Genomic DNA, 25069 nt, shown 5'->3' on the forward strand with positions numbered 1-25069 from the left:
CTGAAACAGATCCTGTTTGATTCTGAATGCAGCAGCCGGGAAGGATATCATCATCCTGACAGACACCACGGAGGACGAGAACTCGACTGTAGTCAGTGTAAGACAACCTGTGCATGTGTTTCTGTTCTCTGTTTAGGCTACCGGCTCTTTTTTACTCCTCTTACTTTTATCTCAAATGAGTCATCTTTCCCTGTTGTGGATGTGTCACAGTGCAGGCTCTCCCCTGTCCAGCCTCAATACTATGCCTCATTATAAGTTCCGTCGGTTTAATGCAACTGTGGGTTAAGTCCTTCAGAGCATATTATTATTTCCGTATGTTAGTGTGTCACCTGTGGTGTGAAGCTACACACTCCAAGTGGGATTACTTTAGTTTCGTGACATTAAAGGGATGGTTGTTTTTGAAGTGGTGTGCAACAGTTATCTGTAACGGTTATTAATACTTTGTGAAAATAAATTTTGAATTTTATGTTTATAGCTTAGAGAAATAGAATTGGTCTCATTGCAACAAGTCCAATTTTATTTACCCGATTGGTTAAATAAAAAAATGATTCAGTCCATGTTGACTCCTGAGAAAATTCATCTCAAGGCTGTCATTACTATTGTTGGTGAATTTTTTTTTTCGACCAGCTGAACTCAGTTTATTTTCTTTTTAAAAACCTAACTAAATTTCTGTTGTCTGGGAAAAAAAATCCACTGTAATTGTATACATATTGCTGTTTTACTGGAGTGCAAATTAAAATTTTATTTTCTCTATAAAATAGAAAGTTCCTCAAATGAGTTTGAGTTTAAAGTTAATGTTTAATGTGTAACAGTTTGGGTGGTAAGGTTTTGTTTTGTGTCGTTAATGAACTCAGTGAACTGAATATGATGTCCTTAGACTCTACCAACACTGGATCATTTGACTTATTTTTATATTTCAAGGTTTAAAATCCCAGAACGGTGGACATATATGTTAGTGTTATTTTCTAAAATAAACAACATTACAAGTAGCTTCAATCAAATCTTGGGACAATTCACAAAATAGGATATTCGGAGTTTCATAGCAATGTGTTATTTTTGGATGTTGATCAGATAAGGATGGATATCAGCTTTTTTTATTTGTTAAATGAAAATAAAAAATAATTCTTTCTCTTGAAACTCCTTCAAAATGTCACAAAACATGTTAACATGTAGAATTTTTTTACTCGCAGATATAAATGTCCATTTTTCCTTGTCATTGTGGAAGAATTTTAAAATGATGTGTTTTAACTGGTACATCGTAATAAACGTTTCCAGTTCAGTGAATTCCACTGGCAATACTGGAAATAGTCAGGCAACAAGAACACATAGACTAAACATAGGCTCAGGGATGTATTTGGACATGATTTTCTCCTATTTCATGCCAGTCTGCAAAATGCATACATATGCGTTAAAAAATTAGGCTTGAATTTCGTTGTCTTGCTTGTTTGTGTGGTAGATTTTAAACTGATGCACTGTTGTCAGACATTTGTTTAACTTTTCTTTTTTTTAATTTAAAAAAAAGCCACAAAAATCAAATATTGCAAAATTTAGTTTTAAACCCCTTTTGTGTTCTCCTACTTCAGTTTATAAGAATTTCAAAACAGTGTATTGTAACTGAAGGAACATCAGTATCAACCAGAAATGGTATTGTTGAATGGTTGGAGGTTTGGATCAATTACCAGACCTTGCAACTGTATCCACAAATTTTGTATTCAAATGTGACCTTAAGGTCAATGTTGAAGTAATTGGTCTGTAATAATTTCCTTATGTGCCATGTTTACACCAAACCCATCAGCTTTGGTCAAAGTGTTTTTTCTGTGTGGTTTAAGCACCTGGCTTGTTTTGCCAGTCTCAGGAGACGATCATTGTTTGGGCTGAAATAATGTGTCAGAGTTGATTTCTGGTGTTTTATAAGGCTTGGGCAGAAAGAGCTTCTGGCAGAAAGCCTTTAAGGTCACTGGGCCAGTGATTTCACACCAAAACCTCGCACTGCCATCACGCTGACTGACATGGAAAGGTTGGCGTGTTGCTGTCACTAAATGCACCTTAATTCTAACAAATTAAGTAGAATTTCATTTTACACTTCCCAACCCTTGGTGAGACTTGGTTGTTTTCCTTTTCAAAAGTTTGGTGCCAAGTGCCATTTTTTTTGGCTACATTTGGATTTATTCCAAACATTTCCTCTGAAAATGAAGAATAAATTTAAAATAAATGTATACCTTACCAAATACTAAAGTTTTTTTCCCCTTTTCATGCCAGTGTTGCAGTGGAATCAAATTCACTCAATTCAACATAGTTACTTTTTGAGACCCTGACTATGTTTTAACTTTCTCAACATTTGTACTTAACGAAACAAATAACTGAGATACATTTTCAGAAAAATGAAAATGTTCTGTCAACATTTTGTTCACCAGTTTGACTCCAGAGAGTGTTGTGGGCAGGAATCAAGGTTAAATAAATTGATGTTTGAAAAAAAGCTTCAACCTCCAGCAGCGAGAAATAAGGTTGATGTAAAGTGCTAAAAAAAATTGCAGTTCCTATAGTGTCCACTTGAGGCTGGCTCTGGAAACAGCCTGGTTGTAGATGTTAAGATATTTTTGCCTTATCTGTTCTCTTGTATCTTTCTTTTTACCATTTGACAGTGGTTCAGATTTAGTTTTAAACCAACATTTAATCCAGCCTCTTCTTGTTTCCCTATGGTCATTTTTTTTGTCTGTTTAATCTTTCACAATCAGTCATGCTGGTTTCTTATTACTCGGTAACTTCTTGACTTTTTAGTGGGTATAGTGGCTTCACTGTACATTTCTCCCCTCTTGAACTTTTACAGTGAAGGAGACCCCTCCCCCGCCCTCTTTAAGCCTCTGTCTCTGAAGTTTTAAGCGCTGTTGTAGCTTATGGAGCCTCTGATAGTCGTAGCTCTGCTGAAGAATGTGCGTGAGCTTTAATTTTTCTCTCAAAGCCTCCACAGTGATTAGCTCTCATTCTTACAAAGTCATGGGAGAGCAGCGCTGTTAACCTACTTCCCTCAGTGTGATCTTAATATCCTTATGTTCGGCCTCTTCATGTTATGTAAGAAAAGTGGTTTCACTAATGGGCTGAAAGCAGGAAGGTTTTTAGAAAGGCTGCACAGACACCCACAGGATTGGATTTTCTGATAACATAAGGATTTGATGGATCAGGTCTGAAACTCCTGGAACAGTCTGTGGATCCTAATAATGTCAAATGTGTTTGAAAATCAGAGCGCCTGTATGGCCTATAGTGGTGAGGTCACACACCTCATGAGGTTAGCCTGGGGTCAAACCAAACCTGCGCCCCACACTACAAGACAACCAAGCTGATTTGGGCCCTCAAGGATTAAGAGAAATAAGTGGTAACATAGTGTTAGCCATAGTGTTATCAGAAGTAGAACTGTAATGTTATTTTAAAAAGTCATAATGTTAGGACATGAAAGTCAGACTGTAACTCGGATAAAGTTGTAGTTTTATTAGAATTATGTTGGAATGTTACAACCCTAAAGTTGGACTGTTGTAAGCTTAAAGTCAGCTCAAAGTATTTTTTTTTAATAGACCCAGAAAATCACAACATCATTTGAAAAAGTGATAATGCTATGACAAGATTATTACCAGAATGAAGCCATTATAACATGATAATGAAGCCAGAATGGAACAAGCCTAAAGTGGGAATGTTAAAACATATACATTTTAATATAATGAAATAAAGTGATAATGTTATTTTATTATGATAAACACTAAAGATTGGAATGTAATTAAAAAAAATGTTTGTAGAATATTGTGAAACTAAAGCCAGAATGTTACTACAATAAAGTCATAATGTCGTGACACCAAATCAGAATGTTACACAACTAAAGCTGTAATGTGACTGAAAAAAAGTTATGATATTGGGAAAGACCGGGAATGTTACAACCCTTAAGTTGGAATGCTCTGACACCTTTGGATTGTTATTAAATAAAAATTAGAATTTAAAGACATTAAAGTCAAAATGTTATTAGAATTAAGCCCTCATTTAACAAAACTTAAGTTGATGTGTTATGAGATGAAAGTTAGAATGTTATTAAACTGAAGTTGGGAATATATTAGATGAAAGGTAGAATGTTAAAGCACTAAAGTCATAAAGTTACTGGAAAATATTTGTATTGTTAGAATAGAGATGGAATGTTTGTCAACTCTGAATAGACGGTGAGGGGTTCTGTGGGACTTCCAGTTTGAGAGTCAGGAAGGTGTGTACTCATGATTGAGATGTAGTTAAAGGATCAGTGCGTAGTTTTTTAGAAAACATGTCTGTACTTTTCCTGGTGAGCGAGATCTACATGATAGTTGTGTTGGTCAGGGTTTTGAAAATTCTGCAGTCAGGTTTAGACTTTCATCAGCTGCTTCATATAGGTGGACCGCCTTTTGAGCTACAGGCGGAGAACAGACACCAAACCAGAGTATATTTTCTCTGAAGCATTTATGGGACAGAAAATCTGTAGATCAGACCTTTTGTCTGAGTTTGTTAGGGTTAATCCAGGCAATTGGTGGATTTTTTATCACCACTTTGATGTCTCCATGAAGCAGCGTGAGCGGCCCACTTTATTTGACTCTAATTGGCCTTTAATCCAGCTGGATTTGGGTATCAGGTCTTAGAGTCAGATGCAGGTGTAACAGTGGTACAGTAGATCATCTGAGGCGGTATGATCCCGGGTCAACGAGTTCTCTGCCTATCCTCTTTGGACCTCCTCTCTCACCCTGAACCGAGCGTTCCCATCCAGGTCAACTCGTGACATGTTGGCAGATGTACGTGTCCCCCTGCTTCCTTGTCTCCTCGTTATCAGGTCCTGTTTGACACACAGTAACAACCTTTCTTTGGCTTCTCCCCTGTTGCTGTCAGTGAAATGTGTCCATGTGGAGATGTGATGTGGAGGGCAAGTGAAGGAGCAACAGATTCCCATACATTAGCTTGGCTTGGTGCTTGGTAGTGTACCTGAGTGTGCAGATTTTTCCCAAGCTGGTAACTCCAGGCCCCTCCAGCTACGAGCAGATCAAGGCTGGAAAAGAAAGTTGATTTTAATCCCCCTGGGGATTAAGAACCCCATGAGTGATTAAATGAGACTTCTGTCTCAAAAAGGACAAATTACTGTACCACCTCAGAGTTGGGAACGGTTTTTACAGTGGTCTGCAGAACAAAGATTATACCTATCTCCATTTCGGTGATCGTTAATCATCCTGCGATCACAGGGTAGATCGCATATTTCAGCTGCTTAGAGTCCTGTGAGGTCAATGGAAATGGATTTTGTCTGATGTTGGTCAGACCTAAGCTGTCTTTTCCCAGGAAATGTATGGACACTTCCACTGAATCTGGACTCAAAGGAATTATCATGAGCAGAGGTGTTTCGAACAAGAGTGAACAAAACTGTAACAACAAATCTGTAAGCTCAACTGACTGAATAAAACAGAATGAGTCACTATTTGGATTGAAGGATCCAAAAAAAAGACTTACCATGAGGTTTGAGGAAAGACAACAGAATGTGTAGAGCACAAAAGTGTGCTATATCACTGAAAACGCATATGAACAAACTGGGATCTCTTGCACCGATAAAATCAGCTAATACTCCTGCCCAACTTTGTGCCATGAGATCAACTCTAGAATGATCGTGACATGTCCTCATAGTGCGCAACAATAGAGGAAAAAATCATAACAACAACAACAAAAGAGACAACTTTTTTTCGAAGCTTACAAAATAAATTTATTGGAAAGTATAAATGTAGCCTAATGCAAAGTACTACAGCTATCATAACAGAGTATTTATGATAACAAGAAGATCTTCGAAAAATATGCCACCTGAAATGGGTGCATGGTCTAAAAAGTTTGAGGACCGCTGGTGTAGAGTACCTTGAAACTTTTCCTATGATGTTTTGAAACTAAGACAACAAAAACTCAATGAAACTTAAAACTAACCTCACCATATGTTTAAAAGAAGAATACAGAAGCTGACAATGTGTCTCAAAACTGACCATACCATGTGTTAAAGGGAAGAAAACAAAAAAAAAAAGAAGGTACCTGAAAGCTGAACTTACAGTGCGCTTTCGAGGAAAGAAACCAGAAACTTGAGAGTAGGCTAAAACTGACCTCAAAATGCGCTAAAAGAGGAATGAGGAAACATCTGTGAATAGGTACAGTTAAACAAACTGTACCATGTTTTCTAAAGATAAGGAAACACATCCTACTGTGTTGAGACAAAATATCAACTCTTTAGGACAGAGCAAACCTGTTTAGTTAAAAATAGGGCTGTCATAATAACGCGTTAATTAGATTAATTAATTACACCGCAAATTAACGCGTTATAAAAATTAACGCAGATTAATCTGGAGCCCAAACCCGCGGGGCGTTCAAAGACACACTTATTTTCAAATGTCTGGTATTTACAAACCATTTGTCCTACTTGGAGAAAGTGGTGTTCTCGTCAGATTTTCAAATTTCAAATCCCTGAATGTATCACACCTGACGTCAGCAACATGCTTTAAACCGGGGGGAAGCGAGAGTGATTTTTGGGGGATTGCCATCCACATCTCGTTTATTCACACGTCCTTTTTGAAAATCTGCAGAAAATCAACCGTTTGCTCTACCTCAATTCTGTAAAAAACAGATAATTTTACACTCTTTACTGCTTTAAACAAGCTCTGAATTATTGATATATGTCCTGTATTTAAATCTAAAGAAGTCTTTGAAAATTTGCTTCCATCTTCCTGGTGTCATGTTTCAGCTTGGGGCTGCTCTGCACCAATGAGCAACAGTTTTTGTGTTCAGAGCATGTTAAACTGAAAATACTTCACTTTTCTTTGATCCAAGACTTGAATTTAGTGTTTTGTACATAGTTCCTCACAGTTTTTAGCCTTTAGCCCTGGTTCTCCTGACCTCATAGAGGTATAGAAGTTCACATTGCAGTGACAGTTGAGTCCACATTGAGTAAAAATGTGACAGAAGCAAAAACCGCCCTAAAAATCAAATCAGCTTATCCTAGGTTCAGGACTGTGTAGATTTTGTTAAGGTAGGTTCATGTGTTCCTTATGCCTCAGGGTACCTAAAAATGTGTTGTATATATTCCCACCTTATTTTTTAAACTCTTTTAATGTCTTTTAATGTAATTTTAATGTCCTGGAATTCAAATTCTTTATTTTGGGACCTCAAGCTGATATGAGATTAAAATGAGATTAATTCGATTAATTAATTACAAATCCTGTAATTAATTAGATTATTTTTTTTAATCGCCTGACAGCACTCGTTAAAAACAAATCACTCTTCAGGGGGGAACTCTTAGTGTGACACATTTCAACCATTAAAGCGTCTTTTATCAAATTGTTCTTTTACATTTTATACCTTATTGCCATTACTGTGTTAAATATCCTCAAGGGGGCCAGCTTTGGGAAAGGTAATTATTATTAGTGGATTTTTTTGATGCGTCAAAAGTTAATGAACTTGAAGAAGGAGACATGATGCAGACATCGCTCTCTGTTGTCAACAGGCCTTAAGTCACAGGCTGAAACTTGCTGCTGTCGTTGGTTTTGAGACGTGGTTGATCACTTCACACACTGAGTGATCTGACTGCTGATGTGTTTATCATACAGTAAGTCAAGCTGAGTGCATAGGCAACCAGGTTTCTCCACACACACACACACACACACACACACACACACACACACACACACACACACACACACACACACACACACACACACACACACACACACACACACACACACACACAGCTGCTGTAACTCACTCCTGCCTCTGCAAAGTCAGCACTTTGCCGAGGTTTAGAGGAAGCAGCTCCCTGTCTCTGTATCTGTGGATCTGTCTGCTGAGAGTGAAGCTGTGATCAGGATCAGGGACATAACAGTCCTTCAGACAGGAAACTAAAGAGTGAACCTCACCTGCTCAGTGGATGTATTGAACAGTCTTGTTACAGTAGAGCTGAAACACTCCAGTGTTGCTGGAGTTGATGAAGTCTTAAGCTGTGCTCATCTTGTTACCCTGAACTCATCCCTCTTCGCAGATCTTTGGCATCAACACTTTACGGATCATTGGCATTTTCCTGTTGAATTCTTTCTGCAGCATCATGAAATGTCTAAACATGTTCACTGTATGGAAATCAACCGCCAAAGGGTTTGTTTTTCATGGAGTCAGACCTTTACTGAACCTGCCACGTCTCCAGGTCGTTTCAGTCTTTGCGGCTCGGCATAAAAAAATTTCATCTCTGTAGAGTCGTACATACTTGAAGGTCATATCTGGATATTCAGGTCCTTGTAAGAGCTTGTCTGTGATTTATGATGTTGTAACAGTTGTTTCATGTCTTGATACAAGTAACTAAACAAATACATTTTTCTTACCCCTTTTGCAGGTTCCCAAAGTCAGAATGCATTACATAAATGTTAAAAAAATGGATGTGCTTCCTCCTTTTAGTCATGATTACACTGGAAAAACTGAGATCTTATCAAGTAATTTTGTCTTATGCTAGAAAATGTCTTTTAGACTTAACATGAGAGAAAAGTTACTTGTATTAAGACATTATTCTAGTTTTCAGCAAATTTTCAAGCAATTTGTTCTTGTTCCATTGGCAGATTTTTCTTTACTTGATGCAAGCAATTCAGAACTAATTTTTGTCTTTAAAGAACTTAAACCAAGATTTTTTTATCTGGACTGACGAGGTGAATGTGGCTCATTTCAAGTAGAACAAGACAACTTTTACTTAAAACAAAAACACTTGATAAGCTTTCCTTTTTTTTGCAGTTGTAGGATTCAAAAATAAAAAGAGAGGAGGACAGGAGTGCAGACCAATGAAAGAATTTATTGAACCAAAAACATAAAAACACTTACTGTGAAAACAGAGCCCAAAGGAGAAACATCACAGGCATTCAGAGGAAGGATGACATAAGGAGAACTGATGTGAAAAACTGACAAAGAAAGGAGGAAGCACAGAGAAAGAACTGACCTACATGTGAGATGAGACACAGGTGAAATTAATGAGTGCAAAAAAAACACGTGCAGAAAGTAAAACTAAACCAGACACACAGGAAACAAAACTACAAAATAAAACAGGAAAAACACAAAGGCTACACAGAACAAGAAGGGCAACACATAACAGTGCAGTATCACTGACTTTGGTCAAACTTTGAATTATTTGCTGCAGTCCTCCATGAGCATTTCCTCACAGCTTTGTTAACGTGCTGCATCACAGGTTATGTAATTTTACGCTGACACAGCAGGTCCTGATGAAACAAAATTTTACAGTCTGCAGAATTCTCCCTGAGGCCTAACCTTAAAAAAATGACACTGCTGTCAGGGTGGAAACAATCAACCTACATTTTCAGACTTTGGAGGCCAGGACTTCATCCACAGCATGGGTCTTAACACTTAGTCCATATCTGTTGATTAGATCTAATGGTTGATAAACCGTACCGTATGAGACAATTTGAGACATGAGGATATAACAAGACAAAACAGGTTATGAAACGGTTCAATGATGGTGAATGGTGATAGGATATGATGAGGTGTGATTTCATATGATGTGTTGAGGTGGAATATGGTGAAATGCCATACCGAATAATGCAACATGATACAAAATGATGAGATGTGATGTGTTAGGATGTGATGCATGAGGATGCATGAGGATATGATACATTAAAATACTGGATTTTTCAGGAACTGATGTGCAGAACTGGAATCCTCATGTCATATTAAACCCACAGATCTCAGAAACTTTGATTTTATTGATACCCAAAGCTAGCTGTGTGGTTTTAATTGCACACAAAGAATCATGAGTAATGGACAGTGCAGGATGCATCTCATGAATCCTGCATGACTTGGCAAAGTAAAATAAATCCATTAGAAGCATTTGGAGCAGCCTACTAGATGGGCCAACCTTGAAGGCCGCAGGGTGACACAGCTGGCTGCTACACGTGCTTTCTGAAGGATGCAGCCTCTGCATCAGAACACAGCTGCAGAGTGGGATGTATTTGGCGGCTTAATTTTCCTTTCTAATATGATTTATGTTTCAGAGTGAGTTGTTTTGGCCTCCAGCCTTAAGAGTAGCCATAGCCTGTGGTAGGAAGGACGAGTCATCTCTGCAGTTTTACGGCATCTTTGTGTACTGGATCTCTTCCCTGTCCCACAGACAGGTAACAGAAATGGACAACAAGGCTCTGGAACCAGACTCTGTGGGCGTCCCCATGGAGGAGGCCGTCACGTGTAACGGGAGCAGCCAGCCTCAGCCTCAGCCTCAGCAGCAGGAGGCGTCGCTGTTGACTCACCTGAAGAAGGTGGAGAACCAGATCACAGACGCCCAGCGCTTCTCTCACCTGCCCAAACGCTCAGCCGTGGACCTGGAGTTCATCGACCTCTCCTACACCATCCAGGAGGGGCCGTGCTGGAGGAGGAGAGGTGACATGCAGCTGTTTAGTCACTCGTTCATTAACCAGTTTTTTTGTGAGAGGAAGGTTTAAAAAAAAGGAGAACAGTAGTTTTTAGAGGGAAAACAAAAGCAGCAACAGGATGAATCCACATTGCAAGCTAAAGCAAATATAAGCTTTGTTTTCGACCAGGTTTGTGTGAAATAGGGAGTAAGCTCGTACAGGGACTAATCTTGCTGAGTTTCAGTTTGACTGTAAACACTAAGTTAGAGGTTTCACTCTGTCTTCCTTCAGGAGAATGAATCTGACGTAGATTATTGTGGGATTTATACATAACTTGATATTTTCTTGTGCTATGGAGTTGTATGGGCTGTCGTCTCTTTGTCAGTGTAATTCGTCTTTGGATCAGACAGGGCAGCTTTTAGGGATCCAGTGTAAGATTCAATATCTTAGCGTCACTCTCCAGCTGAATAACTCTCCTTCGTTTGGCCTCGCCATGGTTTCCTCCCTCTGAACGTTGCTTCCTCTGGGTAAATAAATCCTGTCACAGACATCTCTCTCTCTCTTTCTGACTCATTAGTGAGTGTATAAACTGCTGCTTAAACCTACTGTAGCAATCTCTGCACTGAAAAAAAAACAGTTGGACCAACTTAAATTATTGCTTCAATTGGTCACACCTTCGTAAATTAAGTTATTTGAAATCAAGATAATAATTTCAATTCACAAAAATGATTAAGTCCAATAAACTTATTATTTTGATTGTTCTCAAATCCACATTTTGCATCAATTCAACTTAAAGTTTTCAGTTTTTTCAACTCAATAATTTGCAAAACCCAAAAGTAAAATGTGACCAGGTGTTTTAATGCTTTATTGCACAGTGAAATGTGACAAGTTGAGCTTACCTAAAAGAATCTAGGAAAACAGTTGCACTAAAAAAGGTTAGTACATATAACTAATAGTCTTAAGTTGAGTTTATTTTATGTCTACTTGTTACGTTTACTTTTCTGCCTGTGTATTTACCTAATTCTAACCATGAGTGAGGAGCAAGGTTATAATAGTTTTGGATTTGTCATTATAGTTTAGTTTTAGTTAGTTTTGATTTTTTTTCCCATTACAGTTTAGTTTCAATTAGTTTTAGAGCAGGCAGTCTAGTTTTTATTTAGTTTTGATTTTTGCAACAAGGCTTAGTTTTAGTTTAGATTTAGTTTAGTTTCAGTTTAGTTTTAGTTTTTTCATACCTTATTAACCAGGTACAGGATTCAAAAAGGACAGAGTAAATATTTTTGAATGCTGTTTATTTTCAAGTCCAACATAGCACTCACTGAAAAAAATTATATAAACTCAATATAAAAAATATATACATAAATTATATGAAAATAACGTTAACCTAAATTACATAAAATCAATATAAACTAAAACTATATATATAGAACAATATAATATGAGCTGAAATATTTAGAAACTTGGACTCTAACAAGAAAGACAGACTTAAATACAATTGAAGTCAGACTCACATAAAATTAAAATATTACAGATGCTCTGATTCATTGCTCCTCTACGTTTTGTCGCAGCACAGTGCACAGCCAGTAAACAAGCACGTCCCAGTACATCACTACGATGGTGCTGTACGGCGCTGACAACTGCCGAAAACTGTCATAAAATTTTTTGGGAAAATGTGTCAGATTAATTTAAATCCTAAAGGCTGTTAATATTGTCAGAAACTAAAACTAAGGGCATTTTCTCCATAATTTTGGTTAGTTTCAGTTAGTTTTGTGAACCCAAGATACAGTTTTAGTTTACTGATCGTTTTTGTTTTCTTTTCTAGTTTTTATTAGTTAGAGTTAACTGCAATGTATTTTAAATTTTAGTTTTCCTTTTTAGTTTCGTTTTAGTTAACTATTATAACCTTTGTGAGGAGGAAATGCAGTGGACATTAGTTCCCGCTGAAAATTGAGATGTTAACCCTCCAAGGGCACGGGCTTTCTTTGCTCCACATGGCATGGACCTTCTGTCTGTGCCCTGTCGCATGGGCCGTGTACCTTTAAGTGTGTTCAATGCTTTATATATTAATAAATGAGATGTGTTGGTGGGCTAAAATTATGGTTAAGAATGATAGATTGGGTTTGTTTTCAGTTATATTTAAATTACCATAACTGAGAGAGTATTTCAATTGGAGCCCTCAGTGCTGTGGGGCACAGGCAGCCAGGCTGTTGGGATGAAACAACTTAATTTACTTAGATATGACCAATTGAAGCAATAGTTTAAGTTGGTCCAGCTATTTCCCTTTTCTAGTTGTAGCAATGCAGAATTTCAAGTTGATATGATCCACAAAAAAACATTGGAAATCTCAACATAAAAATATTGAGTTGGATTTATTTAAAAAAAATTACATCACTTCAACTGATTGAAGATTCCCTTTTTACAGTGTGATTAGTATTGGATTCTGTTTTCAGGATCATTTTCCCACAGGGAGAGAGGAGGGGTGAGGAATGAGAAGAGCTGAGAGATGTTGACGCACTGAGCACACACTGAACCAGAGTTGATAGAAGAAAACTGTGAAACCAGGTCTCAGGTTTTACAAGTGTGAAATGCAAGTGCAACATTTTTTTTCACAAAGATCAAAGTTACTTTTTTCTTTTGCTTTAACTTTATGATTCAAATGTAGCTCAAAGTATAATCCGTGTTTCATTAGTCAAAGTTTTAAAGTTATAAACTATTTAAAGGAAGGTCTTCTGTTCAGAACAGCTGCACACACAAACATTACATTTGAAGTGACAGAACTACACAATTTGGGAAATATTGCGGGTTCTACCGAAAACAGATATGTCTTAAAAATCTGCACCTATTTTTTGCACTTCATTTTATGTTGAAGATAAATAATTATGATTCTTGCCTCCTTTGAAGATCGTCTCTGTGTCCATGTGTGCATTTGTGTGCGTTTGTCTTCTGATGTACTGTCTGAGACAGTTCAGATCATAAACTGCTAAAGGAGAGGAAGGGGAAGAGGAAGGTGAAGTCAGACCGGTTTAATACTTGTCAGTTAGGTTCTTTTTGGCTGCATAAAAAATGTCAAACAACTGTATCAATAATATTTTTTACCTTCTTTTATTGGTTTACTGCACAGTTCATGTGTCAGTGTCAAACTGAGCATTTATGTCATCAACTTATCTTATCCTATGTTGTATTTTAAGTACATGTGTATACCATTAGTAGCTTAAGAAATGAACCACTTGAATAAAACACTTGATGCAAATGTTGTAGTTTCAAAATAATATGGAGGATCAAAGAAAGATATGAGCAGAAATCTTTTCTTCCTCTGTTTTTACTTTTTTTCAGCAATTCAGGTGTCATCTTTGTCTTTAGAAATATTACATTAAGACATTTTTTTCTGGAATTGTCAGTAAATGTAGATTTCATTGTTTGCAGTGCAAAAATTGTTTGGGAAGCTTGTCACTGAATGTTGAATTAGCAGATGTCCTGAATGCTGAATAAGCTGTGAGCTTCAAGTTTCTGATGAAATGGTAAAGGCTTAGGAGCTTTAAAGAAACATTTGGGTTTTATTTTTGTCATAAGAGACTGGGACTCTTCTTATTTGATATGAAAACAGTAACGTGAGAAGTGAAACAAAAGACACGTCTGACCTCTGAGCCACACAAACAGCCTCAGAGCACTGTCGTGAAAACTTAAACAGAACTCTTTGTTTGTACCACGAATCACATCATCACCTGCAGAATTATGAAGCTGTTACAAGTCTGCGCAGATTCAGCAGTTATGATTTTCATACCTAAGCCAAAGAATTCATCGCTGGTGGCTATAGACACACAACATCTCCTCCGCAGTGTCGGATCCATCTTTGTGAGGAGAACCCTTCTGTTTGCTTGAAACTGAACAGTGAAGCAACAGATCAATTAAATAACAAATTGATCAAAATCAATAGGATACCACGAAAAGAGTCGCATATCACTCACTGAAGTCGTAGCTTTTGTTTCCAAACCTCAGGATTGTGTTACGCTCAGATGTTGCTCTGGTGTACAGAGCTTTTAGCTATTGCAAGTTTGGGATGTTTGCTCATTTGTTTATTTGTGATTCACAAGCTCAGTTTGTTTGCTTCTTCTTAGTTTTGGAGATTGTGTGGACGATGTTTTCTGCAGCTACATATCTCAGATGCCCACATTCTACGAAAAGATGTATCCAAATCTAAGTTTTTTAAATACAACAAAAATCTTTCCAGACATGTTATTTAGGAATGCATGGAGCGCTATAGCCAGGCTATCATCCTAGATGCAGTGGTGCATTCTCTCCCCAGCTGTCCTGTCTGCTTAAGAAAAAAATACTCAAAATACAACTTCAAATCACCTCTTGAGTTTTGTGCCAAAATGCAGGTTTTTCTGCAGAATCAGTAATACTTTAATGACCTCGGAGGTAGTTCTGTAATTACATTGACACTAATACACAACAAAGTCAGAATATCATCAGAGTAGTAAAAGAAAGTTCAAATAAAAAGGAATGCATACTAAATTAAATTGCTGGAGCTGTTGAGCATGTATTTCAGTGAATGAACCTTTTTATTTTACCTAAAAAGTTCCAAGACTCTTTTTTACCATGTAGTTACTTCCTTCAGATGGGCAGCTACAGAGACAGGAGCCAGCAGGAGTACAGAGAGGTCTGACATGCAGCACAGGGTCAAGACTAGGAGTTATGTCAGGACTGTAGTGTCACACACATGTCAAAATAGAGACAACAAGGTTTGCAACGTTTGATGCTACATCTTCTCTAAAGATCCCAAGGTTTGCTTTGAAAGGTGGGCTTTAAGTCTACCTTTTGTTTTAAAAACAACATTTAAGTTTAGTTGTTGCAGCTCAGTGCAGAAACTCTGCTCCAACACTTTGTAACATGGTCTTTGTGAAAGATAATGCAGGTAAGTGCTCTGTGCTAATGCATTTAGACTGAAGTGCAACATCTGATACTGTGCAGTGTGATATTCATGCTCACAGACTGCAGAGGATCTTCTTCTGGACTTACAGGGAAAGCTTTTGCTGGGTTGTGCATTTTTCAAGTATTTTTCTAGATTTTCTAATGAAGAGGTACAAAATAAGCTTTAGTGGATCCTAAAAGATGTTTGAAGAGAGAGTAGAGTGGATGCATGTTAGCTGAATGCTTGAATAAAGATGTTTTCCTGAGTTGACCTCTGTCCTCTTTGTCCTCTCAGGGTTTAAAGCCTTACTGAAGTGTCTTTCTGGAAGGTTCTGCAGTCGGGAGCTGATAGGGATCATGGGGCCTTCAGGGGCCGGGAAATCCACTCTAATGAACATCCTGGCTGGATACAGGTAAGAGAGAACGTCTCTCTGTCTTTAGGCTAAATTTAGCAGAAGCAAATCAGAGCTTGGTTTTGGTTTTAGATCAAAGTACTGTGAAGCTGCCGGACAAAAGGTGAAAGCGTGATCATCAAAAACTAACTGGAACTTCTGTACTTCTTTAATGCTTTGTCTCCATCCATCCATTTTCTATACTGCTTATCCCGTTTAGGGTCGCAGGTGGCTGGAGCCTATCCCAGCTGTCATTGGGCAAGAGGCGGGGTACACCCTGGACTGGTCACCAGTCAATCGCAGGGCTGACACATAGACACAGACAACCATTCACTCACACACTCACACCTACAGACAATTTCGAGTGACCAATTAACCTGAGGAGCATGTTACCCGCAGAGAGCCCACGCATGCACAGGGAGAACATGCAAACTCCACACAGAGAGGCCCACCGGCCAAGGTGGGGATTTGAACCGGAGGCTGCAGCACTAACCGTTGCGCCACCGTGCAGCCCTGATGCTTTGTCTTTGTGCTGAAAATTTCTCATTAGGCGGGCCAATCCAAGAGCCCTTTGGAATTATTTTAGCTCTCCCTGCAACTGGTTTGGGGCCTTAAGACCACAAAATGTGTGTTAAGAGATCAGAGTTAAACACCCCCCTTTGTTTGTGGAGCACCTATTCATCCTTTACCTCCCGCTCAAGCCTCTGACCTGTCTGTGACCCCCTACTGCAGGGAATCGGGGATGAAGGGTCAGATCCTGGTGAACGGGAAACCCCGGGACCCGAGGACATTCAGGAAGATGTCCTGTTACATCATGCAGGAAGACATGCTGCTGCCTCACCTCACTGCACGAGAGGCCATGATGGTGAGCGGCTCCTGGCACAGGTCAGGAAGTATCAGACCTGTTTTCTCTCTGTCTGTGTGTGAGCTTTAAGAGCATGTCATGTCTTTCGTTTCCTCAGGTTTCAGCCAACTTGAAGCTGGATGAAAGTCTAGAAGTGAAGAAGGAACTGGTGAGAAGAGAAACAAAGCTGAACACAGAAAAAAAAGGAAACACCAATCGTATTTACCCCTAAAATCTGAATCTCACTGAAGCAATAGTTCAGATTTTATGAAGTGTTTCATCCACGGCTGCTGGATTCTTCTGTCTCTCTTCTTGTGTCCAGGTAAATGAGATCCTGACTGCTTTGGGGCTCCTGGACTGTGCTCACACTCGAACCAGCTCGCTCTCTGGTGGTCAGTGTAAGCGTCTGGCTATCGCCCTCGAACTGGTCAACAATCCTCCGGTCATGTTCTTTGATGAACCAACCAGGTGAGACAGACTGATGCTGATGAGCATGTGATGAAACCTGCCTACATCAGAGAAATACGAGTCACTGCTGGACAGGTGTTGTTCAGAGTAGACCTTTACCACTCTCTGAAATGAAAATCAATGTCATCAATCAAAGTTTGAGCTTTCAGGGTGATTTTTGATTGGAAGAGAGGAGATAATTCACATAGAATAGACCAAGAATTGTGCATCATTTGCTCAAAAAAGTCAGGCACTGAGACCACATTAAAACATTTGTTTGACTTTCAATGAGGGGTTCATCATTGACACAGGAAGCGCATGAACCCCTTTGTGTCCAACTTCAGCTGTCTGGTGGTCCTGCTAGGTGTTAGTGTGAGGTGACAGATGAGAGAGCGTGAAGTTAACACATAATGAAGCAGAGATGAAACAGAGACAGATCTGGCGTGAGTCCTGCTGAAGCATCTTCACGCTGCATACGTTCATCCGTCAGTGATTAATTAAGAGAGTATGCCAAGCCAGAGGTGACAGTATTTCACAGATTAGATCCAGCTCACTTGTGAATTTACACTCACAAGCAAAACCTTAAGACTTGGGGAAAAATACAAGAATTCACATTGAGTCATGATGGGTTATAAACGGGTTATAAGTAGAGTTTAAATACAAAAAGAAGATACAGGAGCAAAAGACACAAACAGGCAGAATGCGAGAAATAAAACACAACAACACTATGACTGTGACTGTGAATAAAGGCTGGGACGAAGACTGTGAAGGACAACGGACTGGCACCAAGACAGTGAGAGACATGAGATCAAATACAAGAGGTAATAAGTGTGATGGGAAACAGGTGGGAAGGAAAAATCAGGGAGCAAGTGTGACCACACTGGGGCAGGGTAGACAGGAACAAATCTAACACAGAGAACAGGGTTTGTGATTTCAAAATAAAAGCATGACATGAATATGCAGAAAGGAATGAAACTATACAGGCATGACAGAGAGCAGGTTATTTATTTAAAACTGCACAGGATCCTGTCTTTCATGCTATTTTTATTCAATTGTTCTTAATGTTATGACCTGCTGATGGAAAAGGCAAAAAGGCTGTCTGTCTTTGAACGTGGAAGGATTGTGGAGCTGAGCAAGCAAGGTCTCACCCAACATGCTGTTTGTGAAGAGACATGATGCACCAAGATGGTTATCCAATTTTTTTAAAGAACTGAGGGTCATGGGACTAAACATCAAGTGGTAGGATAGGACTGGCTATTTAAAGACGCAGGACGATCATCGACCCAAATCAAAGCTGCTACTGGTGCCAACTGTAGCCCCATCATAACCATCAGACGACGTCTGAGAGAAAAGAACAAAAAATGTCTGGTCAGATATTGAATAGTGGTATTGAAGCTTCACAATCCATCCCTTAATCAGGCCTGGAGAGCTTATACTTCCTCCAACATCAATCTTCACATCCTGAAAACCAATCGGCCTGATACTGTATAAATCTATATAATCTAAAGATGGATGGTGGATAGAGGCCGAGGCTAAGCCTGTTAGTTTAACATTTAAAAGAGTCAGCTGCTCACCCCTCCTGTGCCTCTGTGTTTCTGTGCTCAGTGGTTTGGACAGCGCGTCCTGCTATCAGGTGGTCTCCCTGCTGCAGTCTCTGGCTTTGGGAGGACGGACCATCATCTGCACCATCCACCAACCCAGCGCCAAACTGTTTGAGATGTTCGACAAGGTACACGTCTGTCTGTACATGGGGAAATGTGTCACTGTGTTCAAGGTTATTAACCTGCAGTGATTCCTTCCTCCACAGCTCTACATCCTCAGTCAGGGTCAGTGTATTTACAAAGGCACCGTCACGTACCTCATCCCCTACCTGAAGACTCTGGGCCTCTACTGTCCCACCTACCACAACCCTGCAGACTTCAGTAAGAACACTTCATCAGATTCACTTTATTGAGGACAATCTGAGACACTTCCTTCATAGCGTGCTTGTCTCCATCTTCATGTCTCTGCTCCAGTCATCGAGGTGGCCTCAGGAGAGTATGGAGACCTGAATCCGGTGCTGTTTGAGGCTGTCCAAGGAGGGATGTGTGCGTTAGAGGAGAAAAAGAGCCACAGTGATACCAATGGCCCGTCCGTCTGTACGACCAAGTACCCGATGGTAAGAGGGAAGAATCAGCCCCTCTGCTGCTTGGATCTGAACGTTTGTTGTCTTTGGTTATAAACCTGTTGTGAGTTTAGGTAGGGGTTATGCATGCGTGTGAGATTAATCTGCTCTCATCCTTGCAGGATGCCGGACACGTAGAGAGTCATACATTTGCCACAAGCACACAAACACAGTTCTGCATCCTCTTCAAGAGAACCTTCATCACTATCTGTCGAGACCAGGTAGGTGACAGAATGATGACCATACTCTGATGGAAATAAAGACAGGAAAAATCAATCCACTCCAAATGTTTGATTGTCCTCCTCAGGTTCTGACCCATCTCAGGCTGATCTCCCACATCGCCATCGGCGTGTTGATAGGTTTGCTGTACCTGAACATCGGCAACGACGCCAGCAAGGTCTTCAACAACACCGGGTTCCTCTTCTTTTCCATGCTCTTCCTCATGTTCGGGGCGCTCATGCCAACCGTGCTAACCTGTGAGTCTTACCGAGGGTAGGAGAATGCTTCTTTTTTTGAGGTCCAGTTTGTAAATGTGTCTTCACTCCATGTGTAGTTCCTCTGGAGATGTCCGTGTTCCTGCGGGAGCATCTGAACTACTGGTACAGCCTGAAAGCATACTACTTGGCCAAGACGATGGCAGATATCCCGTTCCAGGTGAGTCCAGGGTTGATCTCTAGGAGCAAGAGTCCGTATGGAAATAATAACCCAGCACAACACTGCCCTCTAGTGGCAGCTAAGTGTTATCCACTGAATCTTCAGCTGCTAAAGGACCTCTTTCACAATACATGTAATTTTGCCCACAGCCCAATTTTTTGTTTATTGTGTGGTATTTGTAGTACACCCAGAGACTCCCAAGAATATACTTTTAGAAAATCAGAAAGTCATCCTGGGCCGATCAATCATCTTATGAATTTCTCAGATCCCCTTTCCCTTACTATAGTTCCAGTCTGCAAATTAAAATTGTCCAAGCCATTGCAATGCAAAAAGACACTAAGGCCATAAAAAAGATTACATGTATTTATAAGTACTAGAAACAGAAATTGACAGAAGTAATGTTTACATATTGCTGTCATTGTAGATATAGACAATCTGATTACAACAATCCTAAAATGCATCGGTTTTTACTTGTATCAATGGCTCATTATTATCTCATCACAAAGGCATAATATAAAGGCCCTTTGTGGCTGTTCAATATTAAAATGAATAACATTTCATGTGAAATGTTTGTTTTGAATCTAGCTTTCAAATTCTAAAAGAAATCATACTTAAAGGATGAATTCTGAACAAATCTTTTAAGGTTCCCTGATATGCAAGATATATATCCTGATTCTACCACAGTAACCCAACCTGTTAATTGAACAACTTTACCAGTCTCAGAATTTGATGATTTTTTTCCCACTTTGAGAATATATATGTGGCCAAATAATTTGTAAGTATTTTAAGTGTACAGCAACTGTAAGTTGGTCAGACACATATCTAAAGAATTGAATTTGTTGAAAAAAATCATGAAAAAAACTACCTTTTTTCCTGCCAAAATTCAATAACTTCTTTCATTTGTAATACTTAGCTTTACATTTGATTTCAAAAGATGCACCAGACTTCAGTGAAAGTGATTTGACCCAATTTGATGATTTATTATTTGTGTTTGAGTAAGTTTTGGGGTAAAGTGTGCACCCTGGCTCACACCTATGGCAATGATCATAAAATAGGTCACAGTACAGGCCCTGGATGACTTTTGGATTTTCTAAAGGTACATTCTTGGGAGTCTCTGGGTGTACTACAGATACCAAACAATAAACAAAATATTGGGCTGTGGGCAAAATTACATGTATTGTGAAAGAGGTCCTTTGGTAGTTTAGTGTTTTTATCAGATAACCAAACAAGATTGTGCTTCGTGTGGTTTATGTAGTTTTTGGCACATGTTTGGTTAAATTTCCTGCTGTAGTTACATCATAAAAAGGTCTGTGGTCACCACAGAATGAGGCTGTAACTGTGGTAGAAGGTGTGACTGCTCCATTTTAAATCCAGGTTGTTGAGTATTTAGTGAAGTAGTTTTGAGTTTCTCTTATTTCTATGTGTCTTATCAGGTCTAGTAAAGGTAAATTACCCTGGGGTGCCAGTTAAAATTCTCACTTCAAGATATTAATGAACAAAAATATAAATAACATGACAACGCACAACTGCCCCACCTGTCAAAGTGCATGTAGAGACAACAGGAGTTTCAAAGGGTCAGAACCCATGTAGGATCAAGAACTTTTCTCTCAGACCAATGTGTTTTGGCCTTTGGCCTTCATCATGGTCATTTATAAAGGCATAAATACCGCCTTAAAAATGAATTCTTTGGTTTATTGTAACTAGAATGATGTCACTTTTTGTTCACTTGCTCATGTTAACTTCCTGTCCAGATATTTGCTTACACATTAAGACATTAATTCTATTTCCATTGACAGCTTTCATTGAGCAATTCAATGCTTAGCAAATCTTATAATCAGATATTTTTCTGGACTTTTTGAGTGAATGTGGCTTGTTTTGAAGCAATATTTTTCAATTCAAATGGATTTCGGTACATGTTTTCTTCTGGGATTAATGCAGCAATAGAAATAAGTCATAAAACTTGCTCAGATTTTGGTTTCTGCAGGTTTTTCCCATTGAAGCAGAGTTTGTTTTCACAAGATGGGGTCAGTTCACGTTTGTTTCTGTGCTCACTTCAGAATTGCTCCTCCCTACATTGAAGTTCCTCCTACTTTAATAGAAAATTAAAGAGATATATCTAGCATTGAGTTGCTTCCAAACTGTCAGACCAGCACTCAGTGTGACTCCAAAAGTCCCTCTGTTGTATTCCAGGTGATCTGTCCCATAATGTACTGCAGCATCGTGTACTGGATGACAGAGCAGCCTCCTGAGGCCAGCAGATACCTACTCTTCATAGCCCTGTCCATATGCACCGCTCTGGTCGCTCAGTCTTTAGGTCTGCTGGTTGGAGCTGCGTCCACCTCTCTACAGGTACAGCAGGTTCACACAGAGGTCAGAGCCAGATTTCACTCCTCATTTTTTTTATGTGAGATTAACAACCCTGTTACCTTTTACAGGTGGCCACATTTGTTGGACCAGTCACAGCCATACCTGTGCTGCTGTTCTCTGGATTTTTTGTGAACTTTGACACGATCCCCAAGTATCTGCAGTGGAGCTCCTACGTCTCTTACGTCAGGTAAAGAACAATCATCATCATCAGAATAACCTTTCAGACAGAGCTCAGAAACATCAACCATAATCCAGAAACATGTAAAAGACAGAAAGTGATCCCAGCAAACTGAGTTCATTCCAGGAAACAAAGGTTACGGAGAGCAGGTGGAAGTTGAAGACTGAATTTGTGTGATGATTCTGCAGTAGTGGATCAGTCTCAGTTTCTCCTCCCCCACAGGTATGGCTTTGAAGGAGTGATCCTATCCATCTACGGGATGAACCGCTCAGAGCTCGAGTGTCCGGGGAAGGTGTGCAAGTTCCAACAGCCTGAGGAGGTTCTGCAGTTACTGGACGTGGAAGACGCAAAGCTCTACATAGACTTCATTGTCCTCGGTATCTTCTTCATCATTTTTCGACTGGCTACCTACCTTGTCCTTCGCTACAAGATCAAGTCTGAGCGATAACTTCCTGAGTCTCATGGCTGTCCCTGATGTCATTCAGACCTGGTCTCTTGCACTGAAAACAACCTCTTTTCAGCGTGGGTTTCACTTGAACATACACTCTCAGACCTACTGCTGTGACTGATGAAGCAGAGCAGCAAGGAGTCATCTCATAAACCAACATGAACCTGTCTTACCTCAGACATCAGGGCTTAAATCCTGCACATAAAGCCAGATCAGCACCATAGAAGACAAAGAGACTGAGCCACATTCAGCAGCTTTCACTGTGCGTCTTCTATTTCTGCGAGGCTCATGTAATACAGCAGCACTTACTAGAATGGACATGCATGTTTATCCTACACTGTGCTGCCATTCGATCAGAGTGTGAGGACTCTGGTGCACAAAAAACGCCCTCTGGAGAAAGACAGACTGTTTACATTGACCTATGAGGGCCTGTGTCCACATAGCGCTGTTTCCTGCAGAATGCTGCAGTGTTAAGAAAATGCTTCATGTTGAGGTCACAGTCAGGGTCATTGTCGGGTTTTGTTTCACCCTGTCAAGATTCTAATTCTCCAGTATCTACTCACCTTTTATTGGCAGAGAGAGTCATTCTTGTATTAGTGGAAAGAAAGCAGTATATGGACACAGACCCTTAGTCAGAGACACCTGAGGATAAACGTTTGCACTGCAGGACTGCAGAAGTGTGATGTATTGTGCCTGAACACTGGATAGAAGCTGCTTGTGTTTGAAATATTTTTGTCCTCACCCAGCTCAACTTGGATGAATGTTTTTTGTCCTGAATCATTAACTGTCTATGAAAATCAAATCATTCTTCAAGCTAGATTATTTTCTAACATGTTTGTAGTTGTAAATTAAGCTTGTTATGATTGACTACTGATATTTGGTACTTTTTGCACTCCCACAGTAGAACCTAAAATCTTAAAAAAGGTAGCTAAATTGCAAATTGTGCCAGCCTTAATCATTTTATACTGTACTGTATTATCCTTAGTTTATATGCACATTATTATAAAAAGGTATTTAAGCAAAATAGTACTGTATTGTTATTTTTCTTGTCCAGATTACATTGGTTAATGCTCATGCAGTCAGAATTATTTGGTGCTATATGAACTTTCATTGTTTTTATTTGAACATCAGAAGAAAAATGAGCCTCTGGACTGCACATGGAGAGACAGAGAGCATTTGGAGAACAACCAAAGAAAAACTGTGTGAACTGGAAAAACTCTCACACTTTATTAACAATGTGCTGACAATCCATTTGTCTGCTGTTTTTGTTGTTTGGCAGTAAGTTTTGACTAACGGTTTGATTACAGCTTCACTGTGCTGTGCAAGGTATGTAAAGTGTCTGATGTTTCAATAAACACTGATTAAACTAACTCAGATGAAATATCTCTTTCTTACTAATCACCCAGCTGTAAGAACAACATCAGGAACATTCAAGTCTAACACATTAAACACAATTAAGATGTGACCTTTTCCGGATGACACTGTGGCCAAATTGTTAGTTTTGGAAAGCCCCAGTACACATCACAGAGATTAATTTTTAAAGCACAAGATGTGAGATCTTAAAAAAGCCTATGCCAAGGTTATTTCAACCACCCCCGCAGCACAGTGTGCTATTTGGGAAATCAGCTATTCAGGCCACAACCATTATTTAGACCAGGCTGTAAACATGTTTGTTTCTGCTGTAGAGAGCTATTTGTGTGTGTGTGTGTGTGTGTGTGTGTGTGTGTGTGTGTGTGTGTGTGTGTGTGTGTGTGTGTGTGTGTGTGTGTGTGTGTGTGTGTGTGTGTGTGTGTGGTATCTGGGGTTTCTGCAACAAACACCTAGTGGTCACTCAAGGAACTGCACGTTTTAGTACTTCTGCAAAGGCTCCATATTTTTAGACTGTGTGTTGCTGTGTGATCCTTACTCAAATATAAATGGACTATTATTACAATTAGTACATATATCATGACTTTTTAACATCATTTATATTTTAATTACATTCAGCTTATTATTTTGTTCTTTTATTTTCTTAACTTTATGGTTTAACAAGATGCTGTTGATATTTTTTATACTGATTTTAGGTCAGCCAGGCCATTTTTGCTTTGCTTTGCTTTGCTTTGCAACAGATGATTATCGGTGGCCCTGAGAGCTCACAGCGCTGCAACTTATGAAATCCCTTCAAGAAGACAAAACACAAGCAAATTAAGAAAACATCCTCATCAATTTGACATTACGTGCACAGTATTTAGGAAACACGTTGCAAAGACCACAACACA

At 39.3% G+C, this 25069-nt stretch overlaps 1 protein-coding gene across 1 annotated transcript; it reads left to right on the forward strand.

Annotated features, from left to right (window-relative positions):
* Positions 1 to 24100, forward strand: LOC141797955 (ATP-binding cassette sub-family G member 4-like). Its single transcript, XM_074679674.1, has 15 exons — positions 1 to 97; positions 10169 to 10434; positions 15613 to 15730; positions 16442 to 16574; positions 16672 to 16722; positions 16876 to 17021; positions 18606 to 18729; positions 18808 to 18922; positions 19016 to 19158; positions 19287 to 19385; positions 19472 to 19640; positions 19718 to 19818; positions 22009 to 22167; positions 22254 to 22372; positions 22586 to 24100. The coding sequence occupies exons 2-15, from the start codon at positions 10182 to 10184 to the stop codon at positions 22809 to 22811; spliced, it is 1956 nt and encodes a 651-aa protein (XP_074535775.1). The 5' UTR covers positions 1 to 97; positions 10169 to 10181; the 3' UTR covers positions 22812 to 24100.
* Positions 24101 to 25069: the final 969 nt, after the last annotated feature.

The sequence above is a fragment of the Halichoeres trimaculatus genome, unplaced genomic scaffold, assembly GCF_033239565.1.
Source record: "Halichoeres trimaculatus isolate MK-OKI-2021-1 unplaced genomic scaffold, fHalTri1.1 fHalTri1_scaffold_9, whole genome shotgun sequence".
In the NCBI taxonomy this organism is placed as follows: Eukaryota; Metazoa; Chordata; class Actinopteri; order Labriformes; family Labridae; genus Halichoeres; species Halichoeres trimaculatus.

Coding starts and splice junctions, on each gene's coding strand:
- LOC141797955 (XM_074679674.1), top strand. CDS start 10,182: ATGGACAACAAGGCTCTGGAACCAGACTCTGTGGGCGTCCCCATGGAG. Junction 18,923..19,015: donor CCACAACCCTGCAGACTTCA/GTAAGAACACTT, acceptor TCTCTGCTCCAG/TCATCGAGGTGGCCTCAGGA. Junction 22,373..22,585: donor TCCTACGTCTCTTACGTCAG/GTAAAGAACAAT, acceptor CCTCCCCCACAG/GTATGGCTTTGAAGGAGTGA.